The sequence below is a fragment of the Cricetulus griseus genome, chromosome 2 (assembly GCF_003668045.3).
Source record: "Cricetulus griseus strain 17A/GY chromosome 2, alternate assembly CriGri-PICRH-1.0, whole genome shotgun sequence".
Taxonomy (NCBI): domain Eukaryota; kingdom Metazoa; phylum Chordata; class Mammalia; order Rodentia; family Cricetidae; genus Cricetulus; species Cricetulus griseus.
This window is the reverse complement of record NC_048595.1, coordinates 308,615,488-308,642,498: the sequence shown is the minus strand read 5'-3', so window position 1 is coordinate 308,642,498 and position 27,011 is coordinate 308,615,488. Positions and strand designations below refer to the sequence as shown.

The 27,011-nt window shown below is 39.2% G+C and overlaps 1 protein-coding gene across 5 annotated transcripts in view; it reads left to right on the top strand.

The window, feature by feature from the left end:
* Positions 1–27,011, top strand: part of Vcan (versican) — a 98,184-nt gene that overhangs the window by 53,983 nt on the left and 17,190 nt on the right. For 4 of the 5 annotated variants that reach the window (XM_035440485.1, XM_027401771.2, XM_027401773.2 and 1 more), the window contains 5 exons: positions 1,152–6,371; positions 9,415–9,528; positions 10,096–10,209; positions 15,534–15,692; positions 16,904–16,986. In XM_035440485.1, coding sequence (XP_035296376.1) covers positions 1,152–6,371; positions 9,415–9,528; positions 10,096–10,209; positions 15,534–15,692; positions 16,904–16,986 — 5,690 coding nt within the window. The remainder of the gene's footprint in view (positions 1–1,151; positions 6,372–9,414; positions 9,529–10,095; positions 10,210–15,533; positions 15,693–16,903; positions 16,987–27,011) is intronic. The other variant, XM_035440486.1, reaches the window with a different exon arrangement.

Sequence of the window (27,011 nt, the reverse complement as noted above, 5' to 3'; positions counted from 1 at the left end):
TTTTCTCGTTTAGAGATAAGTTTGCAGTGGCAGAGTTGGCTCCGTCATATGTGTTCCTTTTGTATGATTCTCAAGCTTTCCCCAAGCCTGTGTGTCAGGGAAAGCTAATTCTACAGCAGCATTCCTCTTGCAGGTGGTAAGGCTTGTTATCTTCCATTGCTTGGTGTCTCCACCAGCACCATTTTTCACTCTGATGACACTGGAAATTGAGCATCTGCAGTATCAAGACTGTCACAGATGGCTGAATATCATTCTGGTGTGGGTGAAGCCTCCAATTCTCTTTTCCTAGAACCTTGGGCTGTAAGTTTTGTACTTCTGGCAGCAAAAACATCATCTGGGCTTAGTATTTTGTGCCATGTGACATTGAGTCCAAAGAATGGTTTCATGTGTATGACTTGAAATATGTAACTAGAATATTTACATATGGCATCAGCATTGTCCCAGGTGAGATGTCAAGAATAAAATCAGTCTGGCTCTGGCACATGTTATAAAAGACAATGATGTACAGGAGTGAAGGGTTCCTCCTGGTCTTTTCAGAAAGACATGTACCAGTCCCTCCCATCTAGGGAGTCCTGGCTTTGATGTATCAAGGCTCCTTTCTCATTGCTTCAGGAAATGCATGTGACCATTGCATTATAAATGGGATAGAAGCAAACTTTACTTTCTAAAAATGGACACTTGGGGCAGAGAATGAAAAGGCCAGAAGGAATCCTTTCTCCTTTCTTACTGAATAGAGACTAATCTTTTTTAATGTCTGGAACAAGGACCAATGATTTCTACATATGGTCTGGTGAAATGGTCTTAATTTCAGCTTTTTTTTTTGCAGCTCGCAGCATCACCAATGGTGCATTGCAGGACTAAAATGTCTATGTCATTTCTCTTTTCACTGTAAGAACCCTGTTGTCACCTTAAGCATATTGAAGTGTTTTGATGATTTGTTCCTATACTCTAAAGAAGGAATTTTTCTTCTTATTGTAACTAGACAGCAGAAAATTTGAAGAGCAAGAACCATTTGCCGCAAGGTGATTTCACTTAACTCGTAAAGATACAACGTCTCCTTTGTCATGTGTATGAGTGTGACCAGCCTGTCTTCTGTCATACCCTGTCAAATCTTCCATTTAAGTATTGTGAAAACTCTTTGTTTCTTTCAGGTCGAATGAGTGATATGGTTGTGAATGGTCATCCAATAGATTCAGAGCCTAAAGAAGATGAACCATGTAGTGAAGAAACAGATCCATTGCATGATCTGTTTGCTGAAATTTTACCTGAATTACCAGATTCCTTTGAAATAGACATATATCACACTGAGGAAGATGAAGAAGGAGATGAGGACTGTGCAAATGCAACTGATGTCACAACGACTCCCTCTGTGCAGTACATCAATGGGAAGCATCTTGTCACCACGGTGCCTAAGGACCCAGAAGCTGCAGAAGCTAGGCGTGGCCAGTATGAAAGTGTTGCACCTTCTCATAATTTCTCAGACAGTTCTGCAGTTGACACCCATCAGTTTATAATAGCTGAAACAGAATTATCAACTGCCATGCAATTTAACAAATCCAAAGAAGGCACCGAATTGCTAGAAATCACGTGGAAACCCGAGACTTACCCTGAAACACCTGAACACTTTTCAAGTGGTGAGCTTGATATTTTACCTACAATCTCATCCCATGAGGGTAAAAATACCAAATGGACAGAGTCCATCACAGAGAGCAGTCCAAACCCGGAGATTCTAGAGCGCCAAGAGCCTAAGCCTATACTTTTGTCTCCTGAAGAGTACTCAGGAGAGGGTGCCAATGACCAAGCATCTCAAAAAACAGTCTTCTCTGGGGCTACAGAAGTAGAATTCAGCAAAGAGGAGGAACAACATCCTACCATATCTACCTCTAATATACTTTCAAGATCTGTGTCAGTAAATGCTTTGGAAGAAGAACCAATTACCCTAACAAGAATCCCACAGGCTGATGACTCTTTGTCTACTGCGGAAAGCTGGGTAGAGACAACGCCTAGACAACCTGTAGAGTTCTCAGGGAGTTTTTCAGCCCCTGTTATTGAAGGGTCTGGGGAAGTGGAAGACTATAAAAATAAAATCTTCACCATGGTAACTGATTTACCACAGGGAAATCCTACAGATACACTCATCCCTTTGGATATGAGCAAGGTAATGATCACAGACAGCCATTTATATAGTCCTGAAACCACCACTCCTTTGCATTCAGAGCTATCTTCTACAGATGGAAGGCCTACACAATTTGTAATTCAAACAGATGCTTCTGAGTGGGTTTCCAGTATATCTTTTGAAGGAAGGAAAAGGGAAGAAGATGAAGAGAAAACTACAACTGCAGGTCCCATCATTGAAGTCCAATCTCCAGCACAGAGGTCAGATAACTTAATTGTATCTCCAGTATTAGAAAGCTCAAATGTAGCTGTGTCTAGGGATTCAGTTACCTGGGAAAGTTTTATGCCAGAGACAACGCCCACATTGTCAGAAAAGGAAATGGCAAATTCCACTCTTGTTTCTAGAGAAACAAATGATTTGATCAATTTGGAGGCACAGCCCTTTAAACATAGTAGCAGTCAGCCCCAGATCCAGGAAACGCTGCCTACTCTCTCAGGATGGCTCCCCTCTCATTCTATGGAACAGGGCTCAGGAGATATTGGAGCTGGTCCAGAATCCATGACTGCTTCATTTTTATTGAATTTGGAGTCTGAAACCCAAGTGAAAAAAGAATTACCTAGTGTTCTGCCTCCCAGTGTGGAAGCTTCATTTCCCTCTGAGGCAACAGGATTCTCTCTGAGTACTGTATTGGACAGAGTTGCTGAAGTTATGAACCAGGCATCTAAGGAAATATCGACTTCAGAAGTATCAGGAAAGCCAACCCCCCAGGCAGAAGTAAGGAATTTTTCTACAGGTTTTCCCTTGGAAGATGATTTCAGTGGTGACTTTAGTGAATTTTCAACAGTGTCTTATCCAGTAATGAAAAAGGAAAGAGTGGAGACGGGAGTCTCTGAGAACGAACAAGTTAGGGATATGCAGACTTCATCATCTATACCACCTACCTCAGATGACATCAACTTCATTCCTGCCTCAAATGAACTCACCAGTACTATGGCCAGCACCTCAGCCTTGCCCTGGGAAGAGTTCATGGCCTCAGCTGAGGGCTCAGGTGAGCAGCTGGCCTCAGTCAGGAGTTCTATTGGTCCCGTCCTTCCCCTTGCTGTGGACATTTTTTCTGGTACAGAGTCTCCATATTTCAATGAAGGGGTTCAAGAAGTGGGTACTGTGATGGAAGCAGATGAAAGATCCATTGTTTTGCCAACAGCAGATACTGGAAATAGTGCAGATCTGACAGAAAATGGGGACATAAAGATAAATGGCACAATTTCAGTGGAACTTCCCCAAACAATGGAGCCAGCCAAATTATGGTCTAAACAGGAAGTCAATACTATAGAACAAGCAATTGAAAGTGAAATGGCATCCAAGGAAAAAGTGCAAGAACAAAAGACTTTTGAATCTCTCCACAGTTCTCTTGCACCAGAACAAATAATTTTGGAATCCCAAACACTAATCGAAACTAAACTCCAAACTTCAGATTACTCTATGTTAACAACAATGAAAACACCCACTAGTAAGGAAATGGAGGAGGAAGACATGGCCATAGCTCATAGGACTACTCTAGATCCAGAGATAAAAGGTTCAGAGTCATATATTATTAATCCTGAAGCCACAGAGAAGCTACATTCTTTCCCAGCTACTGCTTTAGTGACTGAATCTGTACCAGCTTCAAGTGTAGTCATGGATACCTCAACTCAAGAGGAAGAAAGTATACAAGTCTTCGAAAAGGATATGAAACAAACATTTAAAGAGTCAAGCCCTGATGTCTCATTCTCTGGACTGGGATCAGGGGATGCCTTGTCTCCTCTACCTACAACATCAGTGAGTTTGACTGAAATGGAGCAGATCATTAGCACATTGTATCCTGAGACATCTCACATGGATAGTTTAGAAACAAACATTTTAAGTGATAAAGTGGAAGATGATGAAAGAATACAAAATGGGTCAGATGAAGTCAGAACACTCATTTCCAAAACAGACAACATCTCTCAAGATAATAAGGAAACACCCAACACAACTCTGAGTGATGCTAGAATAGAAGGACCTACTACTTCCCCTCTTCCTTTCACCAAACACATGGACATGAGGCATTCTCCAAATCAGACCTTCAGATGGGAACAGAAAATCCAGACACCAAGACCACAAACTGTGACTGAACAGATCTCTAGTGAGAATCCTTCAACATTAGAACCTGAAGCAGCAGCAACCTCTTCCACTATTTTTCTGGATCAAACTTACAGTATCGAAATGACCAAAGCATTTGTTGCATCAGCATCAAAACAACCTGATTTCTTTTATGCAAATTCTGGAGAAGGATCTGGAGAAGTGGATCCTCTTGATTTAATGTACACCTCTGGACCTACTCAGGCAACCGATCAAGGAGACAGCACATTTACTTCTGATGAATTCCTGGAAAAGCATTCAGTGGCGTCAAGAAATGAGGCCAGATCTACTGATGGACCAACATCCTCAGCAATGGTACTGCATTACTCAGAGTACAGTGAGAGCTCCCTGTATCCAACTAGCACACTTCCAAGCACAGTGCTATATGAGAGTGCCACAGAAGGTATTGCAGATGGCTTGCAAGACCACATCAGATTTGAAGGTTCTGCCTTGAAACCTAACGGAAGAAAAACCACTGAAAACATTATTATAGATCTAGACAAAGAGGATAGTAAGGATTTAGGATTGACAATTACTGAGAGTGCTGTTGTTGAAATTCTCCCTGAGCTGACATCAGATAAAAACATTATTATAGACATTGATCACACTACACCTGTATATGAGTACATCCCTGGAATACAAACAGACTTAGATCCAGAGATGCCATTGGGATCACATGGCAGTAATGAAGAAAGCCTTCAAGTTCAAGAGAAGTATGAGGCCGCTGTTAACCTTTCTACAACTGAGGAAGCAGTTGAGGGCTCTGGCAACGCACTTCTTACTGGCTACACTCAAGCAATGAACGAGTCTGTAAGTTCTGAGGCTGGAAAGCAGGCAGAGCATGCAAGCTTTAACTTTGTAACTGGAATCCCAGTTCCTAATGTAGAAACAGAATTAGATACTTTGTTTCCCACAGTGTCAACCCTGCACATTCCTAGTAAACTAACCACAGTTAGTTCAGAAGTTGAAAAACCCAAAATTGAAGCAGTATCTCTGGATGATATATTTGAATCAAGCACCTTGTCTGACAGTCAAGCTATTGCAGACCAAAGTGAAGTACTGGGACATTTAGAAAGGAAACAGGAAGAATATGAAGTAAAGAAACATGGAGGTCCTTCTTTCCAGCCAGAGTTCTTTTCAGGAGCGGGGGAGCCACTGACAGGTCCCCCTGCTTATGTAAGTATTGGTAGTACCCGCATTGTGGCTCAGCATTTGACAAAAATCCCTGATTTGACAGGAGAGCCTGACTCCACACATTACACTGAAACAGCATCTGCAGTTTTCTCTCTGGCAGAGTTGTCTTCCCAGACACCCCCTTCTCCCTTCCCTATCTACATAGACAGTGGAGTCTCTGAATACCCAGTGATTCCCCACACAAGTGCTCAGCAGGATCCTAGTGCTGCCTCATCACAAAGACTTGTAGATGGCAATTTTAAGGAAGTCCGTGCTAATATGGAAGCTACCATCGAGCCATCTGGTGAAGATGTCCACAGAGCCGAACCTCCATTTTTGTTTCCTGAGCCTACATTAGATATTTCAGAAGATGAAAATAAACTTCAATTATTAGAAGAACTAGAAACTTCTCCCACAGAACTAATTGTTGAAGAAGAAACTGAGACATTCCAAGATTCCCCAAACAAAGCCAATGATCAACTTGTAGGAGAAACAATTGGAATGCCCCCCAGTGTCAGAACACTGGAGAGTGGACCTGTCCTTACAGCTGCAGGTGACATTGATTTAGTAGGTGTTACACAGGGGCCACATTCTACTTCTGCTTCTGTGGCTTTCAGGGTTGAGACAGGTGTGGTTCCTCAGCCCATCCCACAGAAGCCCGAAGAGCCTACCTTTCCTTCCTTGGAAATTAACCATGAAACACACACACCTTTAATTGGAGAAGACTCCATAATAGCAGCATCTGAAAAACAAGTGTCAAAAAGAATTCTTGATCACAGTAATCAGGCAACAGTCAGCACCCTGGAGCTGAATACTGCACATTCAATACCACCATTTCCCATTCTGGACAATTCTAATGAAACTGCTTTCCTGATTGGCATTAATGAAGAGTCCGTGGAAGGCACAGCAGTTTATCTACCAGGTAAGATGGCAACACTGATGCATCTGTTTCCAAGGCTGGGATCAGTCCCTTGGTTCTAACTTGTACCTGTGTAATGTGAAATTCATAAAGACTTTTATATTGTTCAGGACAAGCCACAGTAGTGAGTCATAACATGATGCAGTGATGTAAGTAGAAACATTTCTGTACTTTACAGACATACTTTGCATTTTTCCTGCGTCTTACAGATAACATGGACTGGTAACATACAGTTGTAGCTAAAGTGAAATAATTGTCTAAAACTCAATGTATTTTCATCTACAGCTGAAATATTGCCATGTCGTATGTCCTACAATTATACATCATAGCTGTAAAAATGCAAAAAATATCAGACTTTTTTTTTACAAATGCTTTCATTTATGAGATGCTATTATGACAGTGCCACAATCTATCAGGCCTCTAACATTTGAGAACAGTAACTGTTCCTTACAAAGCCTTGTTGTAGGTATGATCAACCACAGTGCGTCTAGTGTGATTTCCTTGCTTGAAACGGTTTACACAATTGCAACTTAGCTCTTAGTCATAGTGTATTTAGCATATGTTTTTGCCTTCTACCTCTTGAGAAATTCTCATTTATATACTGACTATAAAAAAGCATAAATTTGATACTATTTCATATAGACAATTTCATTTAATCATCAAAAATGCCTTTAAATTCATCCTTTTACATGAGCTCAGTGTAAAAGGATAAGACATAGATATTCAGAAGGGGTCAGTAATTTGCCCAAGGATGCAAAGCCACATCTTGGCAAAAGTGGGATTTGACAAACAGTACTACTCTGAGGCCATGGTCTTTTTACTGCCCTTTTATTGATTTTCAATATACATAAAATTAACAACTGATATTTAATAATACATAAATCAAAAAACTTGGAATATTTACTGAATAGAAGTGATCTTTTTAAAATCTAGCTTAAGAATGTTGAAAAGTCACCTCTTATTGTCTGTTACTAGATTGTTATTATTTGAATAGGAATAATAATGAAACCCACAAATAACAATCTCTGAATGACTCCTAATAGAATGAAAGCAAGAAAGGGAGGGAGGGAAGGAGGAGAAGGTAGGAAGGAGAAACAGAATTTTAAGGGTTGTGTTGGTTGAAAATATATCTCATCTTAAATACTGTACTTTAGGTCTTGGCTATCAGAATTATTCTTCTAGTCATATAGTCAAAAATTTTACCTTGGGAATCAGAGGAATACAGTTATTTGAAGCTTGTGACTATAATAAAAGGCTTATAATTAGAGTATTTGTGAATAAAATTGATTTAAGATAGCTGACACTGGGAGTACCTTGGAGTATCACTATATCAAATATATATCTATAGCCTAGTGATCTGGCTAATATTTATTGTTTTATCAGTAAACTTAAATGCACTTCAGGATGTGGAAATAACTGGCAGATTAAAGGGAATCTCTGCATTATCCAAACCACACTATTGACTGACACTCGGCATTCTGTTGTCATAGAGCTATATCTCTGTACTGTGATTCTGTAGACAGAAGCTTGTGTGGGGCTGTCCAGATTCTCGGTTGCAGGGACAGCTTTTCCAGGCCCATATAAACAACTTCGGAAGAACTAGATGCTGAAAAGCAAACTTGTGTCTTCACCAGAACTCCTTCAAGTTCATAGGAAAGGATCCTCAGTGTGGTGCCTGGTGTTTATGATGGGAGTGAAAGCATGTCACAGTACCACCAGCATGGTCACCTAAGTGTCAGTTGGATTCTGTTGATTGTGTGTGTCATTGTCACTTAGGCAGTGTATTTTAGTATGTGGCAAAACAAGACTGTAGTGAGTTTTAAAATCCTTGGAAATACAAGAGAAGGTATTTTACAAAAATCAAGGCAGATCTTAGAGAAACTGAACAAAGCATCAGAATTTATCTCATTTGAATAAGAATTATAAATGGATGTTATAAATGGATGTATAGACTCATTGGGCTCCTGTACTTGTCAAGATTTTACTTAATGCTAAGGAAGGGTTGAGTTTGAACTTCTCATCTGGGAATGGATCATGTTCCTTCTAAAAACCAGTGTTTCATCAGAAGTTAGACATTGTGTTATGTGCAGTTATTTCAGGATTTGAGGGAGGTAAGATTTTGAAACCACAGCTATATCATATAGCATCTATTTTATTTCAACTGTTTTGTAAAACTTTTGAATATCTGTTGGATTCTTGGACATTTTGAGAATTAGGCATTTCTGAAATAATATTAAAATTCTTAATAAAATTACCTATATCCATACTAATATAGCAAAATATTTTTATTTAGAAAATACAGCTTAAACTATTATAGTAAACTGAAAATATATGGATTTGGCCTTTTCATCCATCTCCTACGAGGGTTACTTTATTTATATTTTTTAAGAAGACTGTAATAAAATTTGGGGCTTTATTTTAAGTGAGGATTTTGTATTTGGGGTTGTTTTTATACAGTAGCGTTTAATCCATGTGTTGCTTTTCTTCAAGTATAGTTTAAAGGAGTACATTGGAACGTGTTTTTGGAAAAGGCATGTTAATGTAGCAGAAGAAACTTCAGTGCACACTTTGGAAGACAGTTTCTGAGCATTAATTGGTAAAAGGCAATAGGAATTCAAATACTGGTAACAAGCCAATCTGCTAAAAGAATGCATGTTCTGTGTTCCCAGTCATTTCACATAAACTAACATCGTTCAAAAGAATACATTTCCATTCACTGTGCACATATGTGTAATCATTTTTAACTAAAATCAATGCCATTATCATGCCAACTAAATCCGCCATAGAATATATTAGTGGCCAGGTGGGGTATAATGTATTGTTTACAAGTAATAATGATTGAATACTAGAAATGAACAGATGGAATTTGTAGCAATTAATTATAATTTCAAGAAACACTCCAGAGTAAAGTTAATTTTATATGCAGTAGCTCTAAACTGCTATGGTAAAGCTTATATTATGGTAGCTGTTAAGTGATATTTTGTGCTAAAATGCCTTTAAACCTGGGATGGGAGGTTAATTGTTCTTATTTTCCTGAACACAATAGGACCTGATCACTGCAAAACAAACCCATGCCTCAATGGAGGTACCTGCTATCCTACAGAGACTTCCTATGTGTGCACCTGTGTACCTGGATTCAGTGGAGACCAGTGTGAACTGGGTAAGATGTTCTTGGATGAAGAGCTACAGTACTTTTCCAGCAACTATAGTGGGAGAGAAGGTGTATTGTGGAATCCATCGGCATTTTCAGAGAAACCTGTATATAAATGAACTGTATATTAAGTGGGTTAACTAAACAGGTTTTTGATGGTTGGGTCAATACAATTCATACCCACCAAGGCTTTAAGAGGTCGACTCTGTCTTTTTGTAAATAACTGAAGTAATTGAAGCTTCACCACCAGACATGAGATTCTTTATGAGTTTGAGGGCTCATCAGATTCACCAGCTAGCAATGGAAACACCTTATTCAGATATTTTTGAGGTTGTTTTAGGGTTTCTAGTTTCAACAAAGAAAGGTCCATGAAAGGGAATTTCAGATAAAAAAATGGAAAAGTTTGGTGTGTGTAACATTGACCAAAATGATGTACTTACAAATGCTATACTTACACAAATTACTTTTATAAAATATGAAAACTATATTTAGCTCCCATCTTGTGTCTTATTCAGCAACCTCTCACTAAATAGAACATTTTTGCCCTCTTTGTTCACATTTACAATTTTGTTTCAGATTTTGATGAATGTCATTCTAACCCTTGTCGAAATGGAGCCACGTGTGTGGATGGTTTTAATACATTTAGGTGCCTTTGCCTTCCAAGTTACACTGGTGCTCTCTGTGAACAAGGTAAGAGCTATTATAGCCTTTTTTGGTGGTGAACATTAATGATGTTAATTTTGAGACTTGCTCTATGTGCTTTGTATTCACTGGTTACGTTAGGGTTCCTTGGATGTGAATAGCCCCAAACGTGTGAACTATACAGGGGTCTTGCCTGTTTTTGTTTTGCTTATATGCTAGAGTCATATGGGCATGCTGAGTTGAATTTAAGGACATCTAGTCAATAAAGAAATACAGTTTTAAGTATTGTTTCTGGAAACACAACAGTCATTTATCATCTCATGACCTGGATGTATATCAGGGTAAGGGATTGCCTTTATTTTGTCCCTATAAGCAGCTGTGATTGTGGGGCTTATGTTCATGGTCAGCCATGTCTAGAGAAAACCTTGACACATTGTTACAGTGCATCAGTGTGGCTTGCCAAATACTTTGTAGAAGAGGTTGCACAACTGCTTCCAGGAAACTCTTCTATTAAAGAAGCATCTAGGATTCCTGAATGACAAAAAGACCCTAAACCTCACAATCATTGTGATTTGCACTTCATGGTCAAACTAATAGAGTGTTTCAGGTGGTTCATGGTAACCCTGCTTATTTCATTGTCCAGAAACAGACTGCAGGCTCAGCACACTGAGCTTCAGGATGCCGGTTTCCTGTTCTTGAAACCGCGCAGTGGTTTGGCCTTGATAAGAATGCTCAGTGCCAAGCTTCCACTCCACAAAACAGAACGAAAATGTATTAGACACCCAGACACACTGGCCCACTCTCCCACTTTGTGGCATTAATCCAGATGTTCATTACAATGAAAGCAAGAGGAAACCCTAAGTCACATGGACTGAAGTTACTGTTTTAGGGGATGGCTAAGGGCTGCATTTTAAAGATTTTTTTTGTCTTTTAAAAATTGCATAGACAAAGTCAGCCTTGGATTTTACATATGAAGACATACCAAGCTCATATTCTTTAAAAAATGGCAATTATTTGTTATTTAATGCCTGTAGGTACCTTGTCATACATGTGGAAGAGGGCATCTTTGTTGTTGTTGTTGTTGTTATTTATTTGTTTTGGTTTGGTTTTGATTTTTTGAGCCAGGGTTTCTCTGTATCCCTGGCTGTCCTGGAACTCTCTCTGGAGACCAGGCTGCCTAGGGACTCACAGAAATCCACCTTCCTCTGCCTCTCTAGTGCTAGGATTAAAGGCATGTGTCACCACCACCTGGTCCAAGCTCATATTCTTAAAGTAAGAGTAGGAAACATATTACTTCATGAATGCAAAAAGGGAAGATACATAAATACTCCAATGCATCGAAATGATTAATAACATGCAGTTTCCAGTAAAGGGGCAAGTAAAACGAAAACAAACAATAATTTGTCCAAGTATTTATTGAGCACCTACTGTTGTCCTGACATTGCAACACTAAAAGAAATTTTCAAGCAGGACCGACTTAGTGATTTTGGTGAATCAGGTAGAACTCTTGCATTGATGTGTTATGGTTTTTCAAGCGCTAACAACTTTGTGTTGTATGGGAACTAAGGTTTAGAGAAAACAAGTGACACATTCAACGTGACATACAAGGGATATGATCCTGTGTAGCTTACTTCTAATGCCCATTGTTTTCCAACATCTTCCTGATTCTGAAGCAACCCTCAAAGACAGGCATCTTACTTGATGAGCATCTAATGGATTAAGTGGGAACAGATTGTCTGAGTGGCCTTTGGGGCTAGCCATTTCTCCCTTCAGCTATAAAAGGAGACAGATTGCTTCTTTATTAATGTCGCCGCCTAAATTTTAGGAGTCTCTGTTTCCTCTCCCAACAAGTCTAACCTTCCTGCGCTTTCTTTACTCCAGTCAGTCTTCCCGGCTGTTTACCCAGCGCAGCTGCACTCCTCTCATGCACGGCCGGGCACAGGAAGATTTTTCTGTCTTCTCTCTTAGGTCACCTAAGAACAAATGTTTTCTTTATTACCAGCAGCACTGTTGTCTAAACAGATTTCTGTCCAAAGTTGCTATGACTGTGCCGTTGTTTCTTCAGCTGACCTTTGCTCTGCTCTGTAACGGATTAAGGTCCCGGTAACTTTGAACAGGGGACATATTTTGGTAACTAATCACAAACTCTAGAAAGGGCTTTTGGAACAGTAGAGAAACAGTCACAGACAAATCGCCACGAACCTAACGATAAAAGCTTGCTGGGCGAGGGGTTGAGGTGTTGACAATGTCTTAAGTCTTAACAGCTTTGTGTTGGAAGTGCAGAAAGTGTCACTTACACAGCATACAAGACAGATGTTTATGGATTGGTTTTAAGTGACTGTTCAGCCCCTGCAGTCATGAACAGGAGTTGCCAGGTCTTTGAGTTGTCACTTTTGTGCTGTAAGCTTCCTGAGGCATAAGATGCCCGTCTATAATGATGAGTGATGTTTAAGACATTATCATTTCCGGGGCCTGTGACAGAATGGCTGTCCAGCATGTACAAAGCTCTGTGTTTGACACCAAATGTTGAGGATGGGGTGGGGTAGGGACCAATTAAAAGTACTTCAAAGTGTTGCCTTTAAAAAAATAAGAGAAAACAATAGCAACAAATGAGATTAGTGTTATTTTTAGATAAAGTTGGAAAAACACCAAGAGCCATTTGTTTTTCAAGATAGGGTTTCTCTGTGTAACAGCCTTGTCTGTCCTGGAACTCACTCTGAAGACCAGGCTGGTCTCGAACACACAGAGATCTGCCTGCCTCTGCCTCCCTAGTGCTGGGCTTAAATGTATGTGCCACCACTGCTGGTCCCAAGAGAAAGTCTTAAATGTCCCATGGAAATAATATGCTTGGAGATGCTCCCCAATTATATACTCCTTCATCATGCAGCTGTTGAATTCATGAATACTAGAAATTAAAGAGATAGAAATGGATTTTGCCTTTACAAAAACAAAGGTGCCTTAATGCTACTAAGGAGTCTTCTTATGAATATTTATAGCTGTACAACAACTATGGTTTAGCACGGATTTGTGGGATAGAAATTTATAATCCTACCTACTTGTGAGGTTGAGATTGAACAAGAGGATTGCAAGCTCAGGGGCTGTTTGGCTAATTGAATGAGATGCCACTTCAGAAAAAGACATAAATGAAGGACTAAAGCTAGAGCTCAATGGTAGAGTGCTTGCCTAGTATGGGTATAGCCCTAGGTTCAATTCCTAGTTCCACAATTTTAAAAAGGGCTACATTTTACTTAGTATAGGTGGCAAATTCTCCCATCTTGGTATTTATACAAACAGCCCATGTTCTTATAAGAGTCTACACACTTATTAACTAAGGAACACATTTGTCTATTCTGTTGTATCTCTCTGATGCTAACTGCTTAATAAAGGGAAGGTATTTAATTAATTTTCAATTGTGGAGGAAGAATAACTCCATCTATCCGGTCTCTGATGGGGCCTATTGCCACACCATGATACTGTGGAGAAGCAGAAAGCAAACCAATCTTGTGCAGAGGGAAGAGATCAAAATAGAGGCAAACCAGAGACCTAAGAGGGCAGACTTGCTCTTTTTATAACCGCCTACTCTGAGACCTGAAATAGCATCAGTGTCACCAGGTGGGGACCCTTCCCCTCATTACCTTCCACTTAGACTCATCTCTTGCTCTACTACGCCTTGATATCCCAGTAACAGGGACTAGTCTCCAGCACATGGACCACTAGAGGGGAATCCACAACCAAACTGTGAATGGCATGGCCAAGCATTTGAATTTTATGGTTTTGCTTTTGTGGAAAACAAAAACATAGTTATTGATATTCCATTTTAATGACAAAAGGCAGAAAAAGAAAGCAAAACTGCCATCATTCAATTTATAGAAGATGAGAAAGTATGCACAGATTTATTTCCTGATGTATTAATCAGAAAGTTGGATCCTAACTCTGCATGCCTTATCTTAATACAAACGGTAAATTGCAAGGTTAAGGCAAGATGGGCAGTTATGATCTTGCAGAATCGATTTGTCAGGAAAAGTGTTGTAAGTGGTTTCCAACCATCTTCCTGTATAGGGAACCTCATACAGGGAAATTGATTTCTTCCCCAACTTTTCCCCCATTATTGAATTCTTTCAATTGAACTTTTCCCAAAGGCAAACTAATCTCCAATGGACCAAAATTGTCTTCATTTATACTGAATCACATAACTGTGTGATGCATCCTTCCTATGAGAATTGGCAAGGTCCAAACAGTATCACAAGGCAATCTTCCAGGGTACATTATCCAAAACAGTAACTTGGCTGCTGCCTGCAACTAAACAGCAGACCTAATGGCCTAAATTGGACCTGTGACTATTAGCAGAGATGAGCCACATTCCTTGCAAAATTATGACTGGAAATACTGAAATCAGGGGAAAAGTTATATCTCTCAGGATGAAAGTTTCAAAACTATTCAAAAAGGAATAAATTAGACTAGAGTCATAGAATTGAGTTCCAATGGGGCTACCATGGGAAGCATACAAAACAAGCAGTGGGATTTGATATTTTTTTAATCTATCAATTGGTAAAATGAAGGAAAAGTAAATTTTATTTAGAGATGAGGAAGGTCCTCCTTGGTGTTTAAAATTTTGTTAATGCTGTAGTTTTGTTAGTTTTTACATATAACTATTTCAATGTATTTATGAGATATATTTTAAGAAGATCAAAATTATTTCAGTATAGGTAATTGAAGGACTTTCTTGTTCTACTTTTAATTAACTCAAAAGCTTGGTGTATTTGCATAAGAACTTCCCAGTTGTTCCTCTTTGGAGGAAGAAAGAACACATGCCAAACTATGTCCCCAAAGCTGCCTGCTCAGGATATTTCTTCTTTTCATAAATCACACATGACAAGGGCTCGTAGCCTCCCAGAGAGCTCTCTCGGGGGAGTGAACTCTTCCAGAACTTTTGAAGTCATTGTTCAAAAAAATTGTTCATGATCCAGTTAGCAGGGATCTTCATCCCATCCCTAGTGAATGTGTAGAAAAAGTTGCGTTGAAGAGAAATTAGTGGCAACTACTTCACAAGTAAGTCAGTTACTCTGTAGCCTGAGAGGCTTTGGGCTGATTGTCCTGCTGGTTTTGTCTCCTTCAAAAACTGTCTTTAATTAAGGAAATTGCAATTAGATAGTGCCTTTTCAGTCTGAAGATGTATAATGGCCCACTTCACTGGGATCATTTGGAGTTACTTTACAATGATGTCTTTGTCACTGTGACCCAAACTTGTGAATCATTTACTTCAGGGACATTGCATAGATATTAGTTTGCGTGTCCTATGAACACAGGGACTGAGGAGTCAAGTTCAAATGACGTAGGTAAATTTAATAAATCTTGACCTCGTTTCTTCCCAGACACCGAGACTTGTGACTACGGCTGGCATAAATTCCAAGGACAGTGCTACAAGTACTTTGCTCACCGCCGCACATGGGATGCTGCTGAAAGGGAGTGTCGTCTGCAGGGTGCCCATCTCACAAGCATCCTGTCTCACGAGGAACAAATATTTGTGAATCGTATGTACCAGATGTGAATTGTTTGGAACTTCATTCATCCTTCGTCTACCTTAGCTTTCTTTGGATCCCAATTTAAAATAGTTCTCTATGCCTTCATTCAGTTTAGGAAGTCTCTCACCTGTGAACTATATAAAATAACATATGTTACCATCTCCACTTCAGATGTTGTACAAGAAATGGTCACTTAACACACCAACACATTGAGTGGAGCAGCAGAGTATGGGTTAAATCATAAGCAATTTCTATATCATCTCACCCCCCCCATACAAAGGGTTAGTTCTCATGGCTCTGTATAGTTCTGTATGGTTATTTTTCACCACCAGCTTTTCTATGTTGAATATTTTCATGTGTTATCAAAGTTAAGTATAAGTTGCTTTGAGTTTTTTCCTGTAAATTAAAAATAGAGTTGTGAATAACACTCTAATCGTAACTCTGTGCACACTAGTTCTCCTCCAACAGTCTCCTAACTTTAGAAAGTGAGCTGCCCATTAAGATCACAGGCAGGGGAAGACCAAAAGCTGGTGCTGGTAAAACTTAGGATTAGGGTTGTTTCTTAACATCTTAACTCATAGCAAAGAAGGGGAAGCTAGTTTTTATATAGCATGGGGGGGTAGAACTACTTTGCTCATGAAGCAGAGTTTGATGTGCAAATAAATGCATCCCCCTGATACCTTCTATCTTTCTGGGATAGTTTTGTTCATTTGTAATCTGGGTAGAGTTCACTGAACTTTATTGCATGCTATTTTAGCTAGTGACTTGTGTCATAATAAATACCATTGAAAGTAATTTTTTAGAACTATTTGGCTTTTGTGTTCATTGTTTTGAGGAAAGAGATATGTTTTTTCCAAGTGAGAGAAGAATATGTAAGATCTGGTGTATTTCGGTGGAGCACTAAACCTTTGCCAGTGGCATAGATTAACAAGAAAAGTATGTGGATAGTTCCTATCATGAGAAAAGATAGAAAAATATTTAGTTACAGGCAATTTCTAGGGAAATAATTACCTCTTATATATTAATTTTTTCATAGTGCTTAAAAATGTGCTTGTTAATTTAATGCTCATTGGGTAGAAGAACAATCAATTAGGAAAGATGTTTTTATGAACAGTTAAGTTCAAAAAAACAGAGAAGAGGATGTATAACTCACTCCGAAAATAGTTTTCTTTGAAATAGTGCTTGGAACAGTGTTAAAACACCTGTCTTATGTCTCTTAGGTGTGGGTCATGATTACCAGTGGATAGGCCTCAATGACAAGATGTTTGAACATGACTTCCGTTGGACTGATGGCAGCGCACTGGTAAGATGCTGATGAAAATGAAAGAATCAAGGTACTATGCACGGGTCTTATGCTGTCGAGTGATGAATAGGCTGGTTAGTATCATTCCTTGAAACAATTAAAGACTATGTTTTTACAGCTTATGTGTCTAGTCATCAGTGCTGTCTCCCAGAGCTGCTTGCTGTACTCCTAAAGAAGAGTAGAGCAGACTCTGTGGAAAGGGCCAGTAAGACAATGAAAATTGTGCTGGGCCATCCTTTCTGATGATTATCTTTGCTTTTTATGCTTCAAAGCAAGAAGGGAAAGATTAAATGCAAGATGGACAAGACAGTCTTTCACAAGTACTTTTCTCTTCTTACACAATTGCAATGAAGTTCCTCTGTAAAATGTGGCTAATTTTTATGTAGGAAAATGGTTCAATTTATAATGTAAGGAAATTTACCATGTTGTATAAACCTCATTCCACTTCAGTATTGCTGAATAGTCTTTATTTATTATTTCTGTTTCTTAACATAAGAAACGTAACTTGGAAAGTCTGGCAACAACTCTGCTTGAAGTTCACTAGTTTTTGGTTTTCTTTACTTTTTGTTTTGTTTCTTTTGATTTTTAGGAAGGGGCTCACCCATGTAGGCCAGACTGGCCTGCTGCTCAACACGTAGTACAATATGTGTTCTTAAAACTGAATGGACAAGAGAACCCAGTGTTTTAGTATTAGCCCAGCTGTGATTTACCACACTGGGCTTGCTTGGTGCCACTGTTCATAACAGCCACTTGGGGAGATTAATTAAACACCTTTCCCAGGCCTCAGTCCAGATGTATTCCAGCAAATCCTCCAACAGCTGTAGTTCTCAGGCAATCCCTGAGTGTTTCTGAAATGCTGTCAGAAATGAGATCCACTTAGTTGGACAGTAAGTGTAAATTAAGTTCTAAATTTGATAACAGGAAAAACTTATAAATAATCTTTAAGTTTTAGGTTTAAGCTCTTGCATAAGAATTACGGAAGTGATTCAGTTTTGCTTACTACCTGTTAGTCATCTGGATTCATATTTTGGCAATAGGTGAGGGTCTTTCTGCAAATCATCCTGAACTCCTCTCTACTAAAAAAACTCTGCTCTGCCCCAAGATTCCTGTCTGGACTCTTAGGGCTCACCACAAATCTGGGTTCAGATTTCCACTGAGTTCACAATATGGGCCCAGATATCCATTGAGTTCACCTGTTAGTCAAGTTCTTTGTCTAGAGTCACAAAACTGCTGTTATGAGGCCAGTACTTGAGCTCAGGACTGTGTCCATGGTGAGTGTTTCTTCTTGCTCATCTCCTCTTGATGTGCATAAACAGCATACTTTATTACGATTTATTTGAGTAACAGTTCCCTCTCTGTCATCATTATGTCTAGGAAATTAATACTCCTTGTCATTGATGCTCATAAGAAGGCTTTTGGCAAGAAAATTAGTTTTTTCTGAGATGGAAATGCATCCTAGAAAATCTCAGGGAGGGAAGATTACTTTGGCTCCATGGTTTCAGGGATCTCAGCCAGTTGTGCAAGGAAGGCAGTGAAGAATATTTGATAATGGAAGGAGCTAGATGGTTCCTTTCAACATTACAGCTTGAGAAGCAGAAGGTGGGTGACTGAATGCAGGGACCAGGCAATTAATATCCTGCTAAGTTCCACCCCTAGACATCCACTCTGCCAGGTGGGTCCCATTTGCTAAAGACTCCCCAACTCCACACAAATAATGGCATTGCTGACTAGCAAGCAGTCAAACCATGAACCTGTGTGGGCCATTTCAGAATCCAACACTAACATGATGAAATGGAACAGGCACCAGGCTTTGATGCTTCCACTTATTGAATTCTGGTGCAATAAACAGAGTTCTACAGTTGACTCTGCTCAAGTCTAACTACTACAGATCTGCCCTTCTCACACCTCAGAGAGATATGCAGTTTCTTGTGTGCTGTTGTCTTTAGAACAGAAAATGAATGCTGAAGACTCAGTTGGTCAAGTTGGCTTGGCACTCACTACATGTGTCATATGGATCTGGGCCACTACTTACCCCTCCCTTGCTTTGATTTCCTATCATATCTAGAATAAAGCTTATTGCTTAGCCCCAGATTGATCTCTTTCTGGCAAATATATGGAGTATGTAAAAACATCTTAGGGAGTGTACTTCTCTGACACATACATATAGGTCAACTTGAGATATCATAATTCTACTCCCCAAGAAAGCAAAGCAAGTCACTTTTGTTTTTGTTTGCTACTTTTGTATTTATTTATTAAACATTCTTTGACAACTTCATATATTATGTACTGCTATAGTGTACTTAACAATCTTACTCTTGCCCTCTCTTTTCTTCCTGTCTCTCTCCTATCACCTTCCCTCCTCCCCACAAATGCATTTCTCACATTCACACCTGTTTTAAACCTTGTTTTGTTACCTATTGGGTTTAACTAGAGTGACCTGTGTAACCCTGGGTTTAGTCCTATGCATTGGAACATGATGTGCTCACCACTGGTGGGTGAGATATAGATGCAGTCTCTGCCCTTTCAGTGCTCTCATCACAACCCAAGAGAGTGAGACAGTCCTTCCTCTTCCTCTTCCTCTTCCTCTTCCTTGTAAGGGGTCACACTTGCATGCTTGAAGCCACACCCCTAGGATGTGGCCACCACCGCAAGTTCACTGTCAAAGATGTCACTACAGTCAGTAGCCAACTGTTCATCAGGGAGGAATAGAGCCTGGATTCCCTTCTGGATGCATGCATGACTGTCGGCAGGCCCAGGCTTGTGAAAGCCCAGTGCAGGCAAACATAGCTGCTGTGAGATCACACATGTGATGGCTGTGCCATGCTCAGAAAATAGTAGTTTGCAACTGTCTTGCTATATCCTGTCTCTGGTCATCTTTCTGCCCCATCTGTGCCCATAAATTTTTTATATAGGCAGAAAAATCTTGTAAAGTTAATCTAATTATAATTTCTAAAATAAAGATTGACTCTAAATTCAGTAAAATAGTGAACATTGTACATTTCCAATAGTGAAATGTCTGCTTGGGGTATTTTTATGGGAAGACAGAACAATGTAACAAAATAGCCACAGAACACCAATTGGAACCTTAGTCTTAATAATTCACATGTATCATTAAGGACTTAGGACCAAGCCTTTACTAAAATAAATCATGTAAACAAGCAAGGTTTATCAAAGAAATGACAAAAGAACATCCAGAAGAAACTGATACACCCTTGGTGTCTTCTTAATTCAGTCTCTGTGTCAAACAATTAAAAATATTCTAAGGAGTGTCCCCTAACTTTGAACATTTGGGAGCAGAAGAGCACAGCGGCTCACCAGCCTGCCTATGTTTGACTGATCTCTGGCCCACTTTTCTTCTTTTTATCCACCCTTTCCTCTGTCTTCTTCCTTTCTGAAATGGCCTAGGTGACTACTGAACTCCCTCCTAGTTCTCTGTATAGTCCCCATCTCCTTAACAGGTTCCATGTGTGCAGGCTCTGGCTGAAATAGCTTGTTTTTGTTTCACTGTTTATTCCTTGGTTTTCTGCTTTTGAACATGCCCCTTATAGTGACTAAGCCTTCATCTGGGAAAATGGTACCTGATTACACTTGGCAAAAGTGAATTAGTTAAGTGTAATTTTCATGGACTTGGTTTCTGTATTCAACTCCTTTCTTGCCTCTTCTACTCTCTCACAATTTTTTTTTTGTTTGACAGTTACTAGAGTTATCCAAATTGGGAGGTAGAGTAGTATCAAAAGAAAAACAACATTTGCTATTTACCTGATTCTATCTTTTGCTATTTGGTATTCATAATTGATCTGTATAATCCAGGGGGGGGAGAAAAAGCTTTAATTAGATCTCAGTGTCAGTGATTTCATTTATTGAAACCATTAAACTTTGTTTCCAATAAGCTCACAGTATAATCATATCATATTTAACATGATAGTACTTCATAGCTAGACTAATTCAATTCATGTGCTTGTGCTAAGTTAGAGATTCTGTTTGCCAAGTCATCAGAATTGCCTGTATTTCACACATTTTGATTGATCTTTACATTTCACTGGCCTCTGAATTAAAATGTTGATAATGCTGCTAAAAAAGCCAAATTCTTGTTTGTGTTAGAATGGAGAAATCTTTTCATTATGTATTTGGGGGTATTTGCCCAATGAATTTCACAAGAGTATAGTATACCTCTTTATTAGTAACCCTGACAAATGACTTTGTCTAAGAATTCCTTTCCTTGTCAACTTAGTTATATGTTCAAAGCCACTAAGTTAAATTATCCAAGTTAAACATACATTGAAGACTGAGAATGTGAACAAACTTTTCTTATCAGGCATTTATACTGTGAGATGACTTTGAGGTTGTTTCTTTAATCAATTGTTAAATGAATGACTTGTCTCAAGTGTTTTCCCGGCTGCCACTGACATTCATTCTCCCCAGACACTGAACTCTTTTTATGCCTTTCTTTCTTTCTTTCTTTCTTTCTTTCTTTCTTTCTTTCTTTCTTTCTTTCTTCCTTCCTTCCTTCCTCTCTCCCTCTCTCTCTCTCTCTCTCTCTCTCTCTCTCTCTCTCTCTCTCTCTCTCCCTCTCTTTCTTTCTTTTTCCTTTTGTTGAAGATAGATCGTCTTTCTAACATTATGTATCCTGATTACAGTTTTTTCTATCTCTACTCCTCCCAATTCCTCCCTACCTCCCCTCCCATTCTGAGCCAGCCCCTTTTCTGTCTTTCATCAGAAAACAAACAGGCTTCTATGGGTTAATAATAATAAAGTAGAATAAGATGTAATGAAAACTAACACATTGGAGTTAGACAAAACAAACAAACAGAAGGAAAGGAGCCCAAGAGAAGGTACAAGAAACAGAGACTCACTCATGCTTACACTCAGGAATCTCATAAAAACACTGCTACTGGAAGCTGTAATAGATACACAAAAGACCTGTAGGGTAAAAAAGTTAATTATAAGAAATATAAACAAGATATAAAATAATAAGATAAAATTGTAATAACACCAACACATACATACACACACACACACACACACACAGAGAGAGAGAGAGAGAGAGAGGAGAGAGAGAGAGAGAGAGAGAGAGAGAGAGAGAGAGGAGAGAGAATGAGAGGGAGAGGGAGTAAGAGGAAGAGGGAAGAGGAAAAGAAGGAGGAGGAGCCCTGACATGACATTATGAGACAAAGAATTTCCGAAGATGCTGTTGAGTTCATTTTCTATTGTCTATCTACTGCTAGGCTTGCAGTCTACCCTTAAGAGTAGTTTGTTGCCCAGCAAGACCTCCTTGGAGAAAACTAAATTTCTGTTTGCAAGTAGATTTCCTTTGGAGATAGCTTCTGGGTTAGGGATGGAGGCTTGTGTCCACTTCTCCTTTTAGCTCTAAGACCCCCATCTGGTGTAGGCCTTGTGCATGGTGCCTCAGTCTCTGTGAGTTCCTGTGTGTCCTGATCACGGTTATTTAGGGGGCTTTGTTTTCTTGTCTTCCCCTTGCTTTCAGTAAAAAATTCTGATTATTAGCACACAGACAAAGCACACTACTTCCATATGCTATATTTTAAGGTACAATCTGTTAATCCCGTATATTTGAGGAGAAAGACCACCAAGAGTAAATCATAGTCAAATTAATTAAAGCAAGATTATTTATTTGTGCACATGGACTGTCTTTCACTAAGTCAGGGTTCAAGTGATCAGCATGGGCATGGTAAAGATAAGGGTTTTTTATAACTCAGGAGTACGGGGTTTCCAAATGGGGGATTTGGCAAGCAAATAAGTGGAGTAACAGAAGCTGAACATAAGCATAAGCTGGTCATAGCAACCTCCTGAAGCAAAGACATGGTTGCAAGTTGGTTGTGACAAGGTGGGCATAACAAGGTGGTCATAACAACTTTTTGAAACCACAGCATGGTTGTCCATTCCTGGAACAGGCAGTGCAGAACCATTTGTAGTTAAGATAATGGATGGGGCATAACCCAGTCCTTGAGAAACAAAGATTTAATTATAAGCACAAATAAATGTAGTTTGTTTTGGTATAAGATGGCTTTCCAGCCCAAGATGGAGGCAGACTGGTTTATCAAATATTTTAGTAAATCATGACCTCTTACTATTGTGATTTCCCTACGTTGGCCCTGATGCTCAACATGCTCTCAACTCTTGCTCTAATTTTATATCAAGACATTGGAATGTCTTACACAATACATTCCTGCTCCCCCCAACAAAGGGTTGAAAATTAGGCTGTGGGTCTTTGATTTTAAAGAGGCTATCTTATACATTTATTTCTCTTTGACCCCCAGAGTAATATTCTTATAAGGGAAGGGAACTCTCCTTGGCATGCATTGATCTCACTGTGGTTAGCCTGATCCTGACCCCAGGAGTGTTTACATCCATTCATCAGAGGCATGTCTGAAACTACTTCAAAGGAAATGTCACTTTGAATGGATATCCAGACATCAAGGAATGGAGAGAACTGGAAATTCATTTTTCCTACAAAACCTAGGAAGCTCTTGGGAAGTTCCATTTAAAACAAACAAACAAACAAACAAAAATCTCTGGTTTTATTCTTAGGCAGTTTCTATATGCCTGTCTCAGTTTTCTTTCTATCAGTCCTGCCTTGTGGTCTCTGTAGAGCCCTCAGAGGCTATGGGCTTCTTAAATGAAAGTCATCCTAGATGTCTACTTTCACTCTGCAGTCTCCTGTAGGCAAGATGTAGAGCTTTCTTCAAATCTCTATGTTTCTCAGTCTATCCAGTAAATTCTAGAATAAGTTTATTGAATCATCCAGCTACACATGTTATACTTCTAATTCTAACCATCTCAGCTTGTGCATGATAGTTCTGTTGTAGACTGAACTAAACTAATTAACAGTACGGTTAATTTTAATTTCCATTTTATGGAAAATTCACTTAAAGTATTTCTGAGTGATCACTGAATCTCCCTCCCTATTTTAGTATGTGTGACTTAGTATTGCCAAGCTAACACAGCCAGGGATTCTGAACTCCTTATCTTCTTCACCAACCTATCTTTAGAGCTGTGACACAGAAAAAGCTACATTGGTGTGGGCTTGCCTTCACTTCCAGAGATCTTCTTTCTTTTTTTTTTTCTTCATAAAATAGACATATAAGTCTGTCAAATAATGCATTGTGAGGGAAAAGTAGCTTTGAAATGAGTAGAAATAATACAAAATAGTCTATAACCTAGAGAGACTTTCTAAAGGGATAGAGACAAGTAGTAAGAAATCACAAACAATAAGCCATTACTGTTTTATTTTTTCTGCCATAATATGCCATTATTACTGTCCTTTCACAAATACCAAAGTTTCTGTCCTTTGTCTCCTGCATGTATTGTCAACAAAACAGAACTAGGAGTGCTAACTAACTCTGAGACTTAGTTAGCTGGACTTCTTCATGGGTTTCTAACCACAAGAAAGATGTATATGGTTTGCCAGAAAATGATCCAAAATGATCCAAATGATCCAAAATGATCCAAAATAAAATCCTCATACATACATACATACATATGTATGTATAATTTAAGTTTTGAAAATGGTATTTTTCTTTTTAAAAATGTTTTCTTTGTTTTACATACCAACTAAAGTTGCCCCTCCCTCACCTCCCCCCCACTTCCCTCACCTCTCCCCAATACACCCCCCATCTACAACTCAGTAAAGGTAAGGCCTCCCATGGTGAGTCAACAAAGCCTTGCACATTCAGTTGAGGCAAGACCAAGCTCCTTCCCACTGCATCAAGGCATTCCATCATATGGAGTAGGCTCCAAAAAGCCAGCTCATGCATCCTAGATAGATCCTGGTCCCACTGTCAGGGGTCCCAAAAACTTACCAGGAAATGTCGGTCCCATGTAGGGTCCCCAGCTGTTGTTGTTCTAGAGTCTGTGAGTTCCCACTAGTCAGGGTCAGATGACTCTGGGTTTTTCCTTCATGCTTTGATTCACCTTGCTCATATAATCCCCCTGGACTCCAGGAGCTCTTCCTATTACTTAGCTGTGGATCTCTGCATCTGCTTCCATTGGCTACTGAATGAAGGTCCTATGATTAGTGTAATCACCAATCTGATTACAGGGGAAGGCCCATTCAGACACCCTATCTGCTATTGCTAGGAATCTTAGTTGGGGTCATCCTATGGATCCCTGGGAATTTTAGCCATTCTGACAGATGTAAGATGGCATATTTATATTTTATATATAATATATACTATATATATGTATTTTTAAAATGATATTTTTCAAAGTAACAGAATTTTGAGTTCTCATATAAAAATGATAAATGAGGTGATCAGTTACTCTAATGTGATTATTTCATGTTGCTTATTGTATTAAAATAGCATACTATATGCTAATATCTGTATTATTTTTTGCCAATTAAATATAAAATACCTTTAAAATTCTATTCTCACACAACAGAATCTTAAAGTTTGACATCTTTAACTAGGAAGTCTTAGAAGGCTTTAAACAAAGATATTTGTGCATGTTTCATCTGTGATGTGGTTTTAGCTCCAAGCCAATGCCACATCTTTGTGAACAAGTCACACTGCATGTCAATATTAATTTAATTATGTTAAACTTTGCAGGCTTTATTATATTAACCCAAAAGCCAAGAAAAACATATGCTCTTTCTTCAGCCCTTAACATATTACTCATGAGTAGAAGACTGGAGATTTCTTTCTACCAAACACCACTACATTGTTAATGAAAAACTTTACTTCTGTTGTGGTTAATTTGATTTGCATCAACAGATGTTTCTCCTGAACTTACATACAGGATGTTATGAGTCATATTGTAGTTCTAGAACATAAAACTCATGTCTATACCTTTTGTTCTTGTTGCTCAAATGTCTAATGATGGCTTTGACTCGCTGAAGTACAGTGTTTGCCGCCACTGGAAAATCATCTTGTAATTGACAAGTTTGTCCAGCAAGTGAAGAAAACTTAATGAATGTGGGGGTCCCTTTTCCAGCACTGCCACAGGGAACTTTAGAATTGCATGCACATGTTTAAATTTAACTGCTAATTAGTTTAAGGCAATGCATAACCATGGAAAAAGCAAAAGGAAAGAAGTTGAATGATTTTGGCACTTTCTCTGGCTTTTGGTTCCCTAGCATTTCATGACTGACAACTTGTGCAAACAAGTTTGAGTGGAGGAGCCTTACTGGCAGAGTGCTTTGCATGGATTAAGTGCATGTTGCTCCATGGGGTTCTGCCCGGGCCCCCTGTCTCACAGTGGTCTCACAGTGGGAGTAACTCTTGTCCCTCTGGAAATGCTGTTGATAATTACAGCTTTGTCAGGCAGTGAGCTCACACATTTCACAAGATTAGTGCTGTACTCAAAAGTGGCCAGATTGTCTTTCCTGCACAGGTCTTTGCCAGCTAGGAAAATAACGGGCACATTGCCACTTTAACAGCTATCTGGAGACCCCAAGTTAATTTTCCTTCCCTTCAGCATATTCAGTTTGGTAGAATCCAACTGCAGGCTTCCAGTGGGTAGCGACACCCAAACAAATGCCTCTTTCTCCTCTGAAACAAAGCTGCTCTTTTCTTTTTCAGTTGTGGGTTCAACTAAATGATAACAGAAAAACCATAACCTCCTGTAAAACATAAATAAATCAGGACCCAGACCAGAGTGCATGGATCAAAAGAGGGTAGACCTACCTTGCAGGGAAGGCATTTGTTTCATTCAAGAAGAACAGTTAAATGTGACCCCTGCAGACACAAACAATTGCCTATTGTGTGCCAGGGCTATCCAGGAGGAAAGTTATTTAAATGGTACCAAATGTTTTAATTTAAGTAATAAGAAGTCCCTGTGCCTTTTCTCAGAAAACCATTTGCCCTGTGTTCAGAAAGACAGGAGTTAACTCGAGAGACTACCTGGTGAAAAGCTAACTACCGTGCCTGTGTGTGTGTGTGTGTGTGTGTGTTGTAGGTCCTTTTGCAAATGTTTTATGTATAGAATTTGTTTGTATTCTTGCCCATAGTAGCATGAACTATATTTGGAATTTGTAGCTCTCGGAGTTCAGTAGTGGTATAATGGGT